Source organism: Cajanus cajan, chromosome 4, assembly GCF_000230855.2.
Source record: "Cajanus cajan strain Asha chromosome 4, NIPB_CcT2T_4, whole genome shotgun sequence".
Lineage (NCBI taxonomy): Eukaryota > Viridiplantae > Streptophyta > Magnoliopsida > Fabales > Fabaceae > Cajanus > Cajanus cajan.
The window spans coordinates 8,121,805-8,131,384 of record NC_138520.1 but is presented as its reverse complement, the minus strand read 5'-3'; the positions used below and the strand labels follow the sequence as shown (position 1 = coordinate 8,131,384).

The window sequence follows — 9,580 nt, the reverse complement described above, 5'->3', positions numbered from 1 at the left end:
TAGAGCATTTTAGATCATATTAAAACATATTTATTTTTAAAACTAACCACATACTCATGCATCACATCCAACAAGGAACACAACAAAGTAATCAGAAGGCAAAATAGAAAAATTCATATTTTGCCCGTTTTCTCATAGGGTTTCCCAAAGGAACCCATAGAGATCTCAAGTCATACAATTAATTGCATATAAGAAAAATAATAAGCAAAACAGATACAATTGGGAGAAACTCCTCATACATGAGCATACATAAAAATACAGCAAACACAGGATTGGGGGCCAATCCCACTACCCAGCATACAATCCCACACCCAGAGCGAGGTTTCTCACTCCCCCCTTACCTAGATGAGCAGAAGACAAAGGTGTGATCTAAGGTCGTTCCTGAGTACTCTTCCTTAGAGCTCTTTGTTTCTCCTTTTTTTTTTCTAACCCTTCAGAACGCAAATGAGGTAGATAAGGTTAACGCTACTTGACTCCTTAAAATTAATTCATTGGGCTGGGTCAACCCAACCCATTTTCCTTCTCTTCTAACCCACTTCTCTTTTTCCTCAAAATAATTAAATAAAATAAATACATGTATATTATAAAATATTTTTCCTCTATAATAATAATATATTTCTGACCCAAAATATAATAATATAATTTCAATAACAAAATATCATATAAAATCAATCTTCTCTTAAAATATATAAATATTTATTTAAATATGCTAATAAAAAATACTTATTTAATACGTACAAAATAATTGTCCAAAACAATAATTATTTAAAACGTACAAAATAATATTCTTCTATAATTATTAAAATAATTATGACCAAATACCATATAATAATAATTATTATTATTATAATAATAATAACAACTTTATTGAAAACTGTGGTGTTACGATACTCAATGTATTGTCTTCACTTTATCCTTTTTTTTTTCTTTTTTGAAGACAATGGAAATCGTGGATTCTTCAATAGTCTTGCTATAATGCTGGTGTCATAGCCATAATTTCCTCAATTACCTTGAGGTATTTTTCTCATTATTTGTGATGTATCACAATATTTATTACAGTTGTTTATTTGTATATATTATTGAAATTATTGCTATTCTTTTGTTGATTTTAAATTGTTATTGAACTGTTTATTTTTTTCATTATTTGTGGTGCTCGAGGTATTTTTCTCACTATTTGTGATGTATCACAATATTTATTATAGTTTTTTATTTGTATTATTGAAATTATTGATATTCTTTTGTTAATTTTAAATTGCTATTGAGCTATTTATTTTTCTCATTATTTGTGGTGATTGAGATATTTTTCTCACTATTTGTGATGTGTCACAAATGTTTATTATAGTTGTTTATTTGTATTTTTTAAATTATTGATATTCTTTTGTTAATTTTAAATTGCTATTGAGGTGTTTATTTTTCTCATTATTTGTGGTGATCGAGATATTTTTCTCACTATTTGTGATGTGTCACAATGTTTATTATATTTTTTTATTTGTATTAATGTTTATTATAGTTTTTTATTTGTATTATTGAAATTATTGATATTCTTTTGTTAATTTTAAATTGCTATTGAGTTGTTTTTTCAACTTTTGAGTTCTAAAATTATATTTGTTTGGATTGATGTCTATAATTTTTCTTACAATTGGAATCTTTAGTTGTTCTTAATTGTTCCTAACCTTCTCCATACTGTTTTTATTGTTCTTAGTTGTTCCTTTAGTGTGGTGACTATGGTGTTAAAAATGTGGTAAATATTAAAACCTCACAACTACACACTTAGATGTTAGGACCTTTTAGATTTATATTAATTATAACATTTTTATAAACGATAGAAGATGGATATTCGACAAAGTCGTGGTTGGATGTATGATAGACTAAATTCAGATCGAAGGGGATATACTGACGCATTTTTAAATGGGGTAGATGAACTTGTGTCTTATGCATCCCTACAAACAAACTTATCAAATGGAAAAATGAGATGTCCTTGTTCTAAATGCGAAAATTTGAAGTTCTTAAATTCTGAAGAAGTTAAAGTTCATCTTTATAAGAAAGGATTCATACCTGATTATTGGTATTGGACATGTCAGGGAGAAAGTGATCTAGACCTGTGTGTAACTTTTAATACCCATACTACTACTACACACGAGGGATATAATGATCATTTAAATAGATTTGAGAACATGGCTTATGATGTTGTTGGTTCAGACTACGAAATCCATTATGATCAAGAAATGGATGAGTCTCCAAATATAGATGCTCAAAAGTTTTATGACTTGCTACATGCAGCTCAAAAGCCATTATGGCCAGGATGTAATGATCATACTAAATTATCTGTTGCTGTTAGATTGCTGGCACTTAAATTAGAGGGAAACATATCCCAACGATCTTTTGATCAAACAATGTCTCTTATGAAGGAGACACATCCTCCAAATAATCTTATCCTGGAAGATTATTATAGGACAAAAAAAAATAGTTTCAAAACTTGGTTTGACAGCGAAAAAGATTGATTGTTGTATCGATGGTTGTATGTTGTTTTACACTTTTGAAGATATGAAATTAAAAGAATGCAAGTTTTGTCATAAACCTCGTTACCAAAAACAAAAAAAGGTTGGCATTGGTAAACACAAAGAAGTACCTGTGAAGAGAATGCATTACTTACCACTCATTCCAAGGCTTAAGAGATTATATGCCTCAATGAGTTCTGCTCCACATATGAGGTGGCATTATGAGAATAGACGAGAATCAGGGGTGTTGTGTCATCCATCAGATGGTGAAGCCTGGAAGCACTTTGATCAAATGTATCTTGAATTTGCAAGTGAACCAAGAAATGTGAGGTTTGGTTTAAGTGTCGATGGTTTTGTGCCTTTTACTAATACTGCTAAACATTATTCTTGTTGGCCAGTAAATGTCACACTTTATTATCTTCCTCCAGAACTATGCATGACAACTCCTTATATGTTTTTGGCATTACTCATTCCTGGACCACATAATCCCAAAGGTAAGATAGATGTGTATTTGCAACCGTTGATAGATGAGCTAAAACAGTTATGGGATGAAGGAGTGGTGACATATGACATTTCGAGGAAACAAAATTTTGTAATGAAAGCTACACTAATGTGGACTATTAGTGATTTTCCTGCATATGCAATGTTGTCAGGTTGGAGTACATCTGGTAGATTAGCATGTCCGTATTCTATGAATCAATCAAAGGCTTTCAGATTGAAAAACGAAAGTAAATTTTCTTGGTTTGATTCACATCGTCAATTTTTGCCTATTAACCATTCTTTTAGGAGAAATAAGGATGCATTTTACAAGAATCGGATAGAAAACTCTCAACCACCTTAGTTTTTAAGTGGGAATGAAGTATGGGAACAAGTTTGTTGTCTCCCAAAAATAATTGAGGTTAGTCCTTGTATATGTGATGGACATGGTGTGTCTCATAATTGGACAAAGTAGAGCATCTTTTGGGAGTTGCCTTATTGGAAAACCAACTTAATATGACATAATCTTGATGTGATGCATATAAAGAAAAATGTCTTTGTTAATGTCTTTAATACAGTGATGGACATCAAAGATAAGACTAAAGATGATGTTAATGCAAGAAAAGATTTGAAAGAGCATTGTCGACGACGTGAATTAGAACTATAAGTGCATACTAATGGAAAAGAGTTAAAGCCTAAGGCAAAGTTTGTTTTATCCAATGAACAAAAAAAGGTTGTCTGCAAATGGGTTAGTGAGTTGAAAATGTCTGATGATTATGTCTCAAATTTGCATAGATGCGTAAACATAGAAGAAAGGAAGTTTTATGGAATGAAAAGTCATGATTGTCATGTTTTCATGGAGAGACTATTACCCATTGTTTTTAGTGCATTACCATATTAAGTATGGAATCCTATTACCGAGTTAAGTAAATTTTTTAAGGATTTATGCTCATCAATATTATGAGTGGATGATTTGTTGTTGATGGAACAAAACATTATTGTTACAACATGTAAGTTGGAACGAATCTTTCCACTTGCATTCTTTAATTCCATGTTTATGTTTTAAAGCCTATATTCATTTTCCAATTTTGTGTTTTAAAGTTATCCATTCAGTTATCAAAAACAAAATGTTTTGAAATTATCCTCCATGTTTTTTCGCTGACAGTTCACGTATGACGTACATCGTTAATAGTTTAGACTTTAGATAAGTATCAGTTTAAAATATGAAAGTATTTAACGCTTTTGCTTTTAACCAACTAATACAGAAGATGATTCGGTAAGATAAGATTATTTTAAGTAATTAAAGTAGTAAAAGTAGTTTTTTCTTAGTTTTTTTTTTCTTAAAATTATTTTTTTCCCTTAAGACAATTAATTTTATTTACAATTTATATAATTTCGTTGCCTATATATACGATCGTTTCGTTAAACAAGGATATCATCACAGATTGTCATTTAAAATCTTGAAAAAAATGGTGTTTTGTTCTTCCAAAGGTTCCTTGGGTGTTATGTTGTATTCCTTGGTGATTTATTTTCTAGCATTTCAGTATTGCTACGTTGATGCAAACTCAACGCTAGTTGTAAATGCTGCTACCAAAGCCACTACAAGGCAAATTCCTGACACCTTTCTTGGAGCATTTCTCGAGGTAATGCAACAAATTATTCTCCTTGCATTGCATGCATGGCATCAATATTCAACTTTAAAATTGCTAATGAATGCAAATGAAACTAATTTGGAGTTTGAAAATTTCCTTTTAGCTAAAGACATGTTTTAAAATATTTACAAAATTTATTTATTAAATAAACCAAATATAGACCAAATCACGAAAGGTAAACCAAACTCATTTCTAAAGATGTATTACATAATAACCTATTTTTCAGGAGATGAACCTATAGAAAACAAGTATCAGAAAAAAAGAAAAAAAAATTCAATTTCTAAAATGGTCATCAATTTCTTTGAACTTATTTTTCAGGAGATTAATCATGCTGCCGCCGGGGGACTGTGGGCAGAACTTGTTAGCAACAGAGGTTATATCCATATCCCAAAAACAATTCTTCATCTTTGTCTTCCTAGTTCAATGTTTCATTTAGATTTCAATATATTTTAAGTGATATTTTTCTATTATTATCAATCTAATTTTAGGCTTTGAAGCTGGAGGCCCAAACAATACCTTAAATATTTATCCTTGGACAATTATTGGAAATGAATCGTTGATTTCTGTATCAATTAACCGTTCATCTTGCTTTGAGCGTAATAAAGCTGCATTACAAATGGTGGTGCACTGTGGTGGTTACACACCTTGCCCTTCTGGTGGCGTTGGCGTCTCTAACCCTGGTTACTGGGGCATGGTAAGAAAATAATTAATACATATAAATATTTTTCATATTTTTTCTTTTTATTATGTAAGTTTAAATATAGCAGAAATGAATCTGAAAATAAAGACTTGAATAATGTCACACCTTTATTTTTCTTAAGAAATGACAAATTTATTATTAGTTTAATGTATATCTTTCTAAAAGTTTTTTTTTCTTCAATGATCATCAGAATATCGAGCAAGGGAAGAGGTACAAGGTGGTCTATCATGTTAAATCAGAAGGAAAACTTAATTTTCAACTTTCATTCACGGGTGTTGATGTTAACATAGTGTCATCAAATATCAAGTTAGTTCTTTTTTTTTCTTTAGAAGACATGTGGTAGAGATTCTGCAACCTATATTCATAAGATTATTTGTTGTGATGGTTCTTGACAGGTATGGTTATGGAGGTGCAAAATGGAACAGGGTGGAGATAATAGTGGAAGCAAAAGCTACTAATCATATTTCAAGTCTTCAAATAACCACTACCATCCAAGGGGTTTATTTGTTAGACCAAGTGTCAGCATTGCCATTGGACACTTACTTGGTTAGTAGAATAAAAGAATCACACCTTATAAATCAACAAATGTGGCTAAAGATGAAAACCCCAATACTTTAATTTTTAAGATATAATATGAATTATTTTGTCTTACAATAATTTAAAGTGTCATCAATTATTCTGGGGAAAAAATAGTTCACCCAAATTTTTGGTAATTAATTACTATTGAAAATTTAAATAAACTTTGATCTCACATTAAATTACAATCGTAATTTAATCCCAAAAAAAAATCTTAAGGAAGGAATTATTCAAATTAATTATCATAGTAGTAGTTTTCACGTGTTCTCAGTAATAAAATAATTAATAATTATTATAATAAGTTCTCAATATTGGCAGTGCATTATATTTTGTTTGTTCTTTTCCTTGATATCATTTCACTCTTCTCTTGTCACAGGGTCATGGCTTCCGAAAGGACCTTTACCAAATGGTTGCAGATTTGAAACCAAAAATTCTTAGATTTCCGGGTATGTTGAAATTCTATGATTTCAGAGTGAGGATTTGTCATACAATGTATTTATTTATATATTTATATTTTTATATTGGGGAACAATATACGCTGCATTCTTACCTAAACAGTTAAATTAAATTTGTAAAAACACAAATCAGTTTCTATACAGTTATAAGTAATTAAAAAGAATGTATCATGGTGGAAAAAAAGCTGCTGAAACTGATCTAGTTGTATTCACCAGCTCACATGTAATTAGGGCATTGTGTGCAAGGGTTTATGTCGAATTCCATGTAACCATTGGAATAACTCTATTTGTGAATGGCGATGCATTAGGTGGCACTTATGTTGAAGGTAATTATCTGCAAAACAAATATCAGTGGAAAGATACTGTTGGACCATGGGAAGAGAGACCTGGACACTTTAATGATATTTGGAACTATTGGAGTGACGATGGAATCGGTTATTTTGAGTATCTCCAAGTGAGTATCTTTTTACATATATAACATAATTGAATTTGTCCTATTTTTTTCTTCTGATTTTTTACACCATTTGTCCTACTTAGTTAATTGAATTAATATAATGATTTAATATTTTTTAACAGCTAACAGAGGACCTTGGTACATTGCCCGTATGGGTGTTCAACGCTGGTATATATATATATTCATTCATCTTACTCCAATTGAAATTTGTTCTCAACAATCACATGCAAGTATTTGAATTTTTATTTATTAATTAATTAATTTAAATGTCACATTTAGGTATCAGTCGCCATGACGAAATTAATACATCAAACATAGCACCTTACGTACAAGTACAACTTTCTTCCCTTGATCTTTTCTTCTTAGTTAATTATGAATTATATCTTTATATTTACTATAAAATCTATGCATTAAAAGGACGCTCTCGATGGCATTGAATTTGCAAAAGGCTCTCCTAGGTCAAAGTGGGGTTCTGTTAGAGCTGCAATGGGACATCCTAAGCCATTTGACTTGAGATTTGTTGCTATTGGAAATGAAGATTGTGGTCTTTTTAATTATGAAGGTATGCAATTTTATTGTGTTTATCATCCTGTGAGCACATATTTTAGTGCAATCTTCATATATATGTTAACCATGAAAACTTGTTTTATACGACTGATCGATCACCTTTGAAATTTTGCACGATTCTAAAGATCGACTTTGATTAATTCAATTGTTAATTTAATTTAATTTTTTTGACTTTTTGTTTCTTATCAGGAAATTACCTTAGGTTCCATGATGCTATAAGATATGCCTACCCTGATATTAAAATTATCTCAAATTGCGATGCTTCTACTAAACCATTAAATCATCCAGCTGATTTGTTCGATTATCATGTAATGATAACATTCTGATACTACATATTGAACTTTCATTTGTTGCTTCAGCTTTGGCAAGAGTGTTTTCTTGTCTTGTTGTGTTTTTCAATTACTCACATCCTTCTTAATGTTTTATTTTTATTAGATTTACACAGACTCCAATGGCATGTTTTCTAAGTCTACTCAGTTCGATCACACATCACGATCTGGTCCAAAGGTTTGATTAATTTCAGTTTTAAATTTTTATGAACTCTTCCAATTCATCATTTATGATTTATCGATATTGATTTATCTGTCATTTGATATATGAGTGCTCAATTTGATTACAGGCTTTTGTTAGTGAATATGCGGTGTGGAGAAAAGATGCTGGAAATGGAAGTCTTTTGGCTGCTGTGGCTGAAGCTGCGTTTCTCATTGGATTGGAAAAAAACAGGTTTACGAATTTGTTTTAACTTTTTTTAATGTACTGTGTTTTGTGTAGTTTTTCAACTTAACCATATAAAGTTTTTTATTTCTTACATATAATTTTTTTTTTCCGATGCAGTGATGTTGTCGATATGGTTTCTTATGCACCACTGTTCTCAAATATAAATGACAGGAGGTAATTTTCTTATGCTTTTGCCTTGAAAACTTATACTCTTTAACATAGAATAAGAACTTTGAAAATTTATTGTCGGGAATTATTGTTGATTTCAACATATATGGTTCCCATAATAACACAAGATTGTGTAAACGTGTCAATGTAGATGGGTTCCGGATGCAATTGTGTTCGACTCATATCAGGTTTATGGAACTCCAAGCTATTGGGTGCAAAAACTTTTCATTGAGTCCAGTGGAGCAACATTTCTTGACTCAACACTCAGTACAATTAATTCATCCAATAAACTCATTGCATCTGCAATTATTTGGAACAATTCTACAGAGAAGAAAAACTACCTAAGAATAAAGGTAAGAGGTGTCCTTTTTCAACTAAACTGAAATTCTGACTATTGTTATATGCAATGTCTGAAAGTGAAACAAATATGAGCATCTTTTAGATTAGGTCTAGTTCATTTTTCATCTTCGATTAGCATTTATATTTGGTGTAAATGATTTTATCTATCACTATATTCACCTGGAGTAATAATTGATTTCTGCAGGTAGTAAACTTTGGAACAGTAAGTGAGAGCCTTAGCATTTCTATAATTGGGTTGAACGCAACCGTGCAACAATATTATGATACTAAAGCCACAGTGCTTACATCTAACCAAGTAATGGATGAGAACTCCTTCTCAGAGCCGCAGAAGGTACAATTTGGTTTTGCTGTACTTGTGTTAGATACATTACATAAATTAGCCTTGCATGTAAAAACCTATGCCATTAATCATTTATGGCTACTCATTTTAAATACAGGTGGTTCCACAAACAAGTTCACCAGGGAAGGTTGGCAGTAACGTGAAAGTGATTCTCTCCCCCTATTCAGTGACATCATTGGATTTGTTAATTTGATAAGAAGATAGTTCCGAAGCAAGAGATTTTGTGGCCTATCTTTTATGTTATGCGGAAATGTATTATTATCAAGAGTTTGAGCACGAAGATGTGCGAGTATTATACTGAGTTCTGTTGTCAAGGCTCAAAAATATGTAACTGTTTGTGTTAATTAAAGAAGAATGTTATTTCCGTTTATTTTATGTTATATTTTTCGCATTTTAAATGACAAGAAGAACAAACTATAAGTTTTTTTTTCTTTTTTATTTGAGAACATAAAATTGAAAGTTAAAATCATTTTTCAATTTTACTACCGCTTTGTTGACATCATATATAGATGCGCACCAAGTAAAATCTCAACTAGGATCAAAACTAAAGCATGTTTTCCAACTCCATGTCTTTAGTCCTTGTCTTCATACAAACCTTATTTTAAGATTTTCTCTT

General features: G+C 30.8%; 1 protein-coding gene across 1 annotated transcript; it reads left to right on the top strand.

Annotated features, from left to right (window-relative positions):
- The first annotated feature begins 1,062 nt into the window (after positions 1-1,062).
- Positions 1,063-9,334, top strand: LOC145957601 (alpha-L-arabinofuranosidase 1-like). The gene is made up of 15 exons (XM_083074089.1): positions 1,063-5,321; positions 5,518-5,633; positions 5,723-5,873; positions 6,280-6,349; positions 6,667-6,812; positions 6,935-6,980; positions 7,092-7,144; positions 7,230-7,374; positions 7,569-7,687; positions 7,815-7,886; positions 7,999-8,102; positions 8,214-8,270; positions 8,416-8,617; positions 8,809-8,955; positions 9,062-9,334. The coding sequence occupies exons 1-15, from the start codon at positions 5,244-5,246 to the stop codon at positions 9,155-9,157; spliced, it is 1,602 nt and encodes a 533-aa protein (XP_082930215.1). The 5' UTR covers positions 1,063-5,243; the 3' UTR covers positions 9,158-9,334.
- The last annotated feature ends 246 nt before the right edge of the window (positions 9,335-9,580 follow it).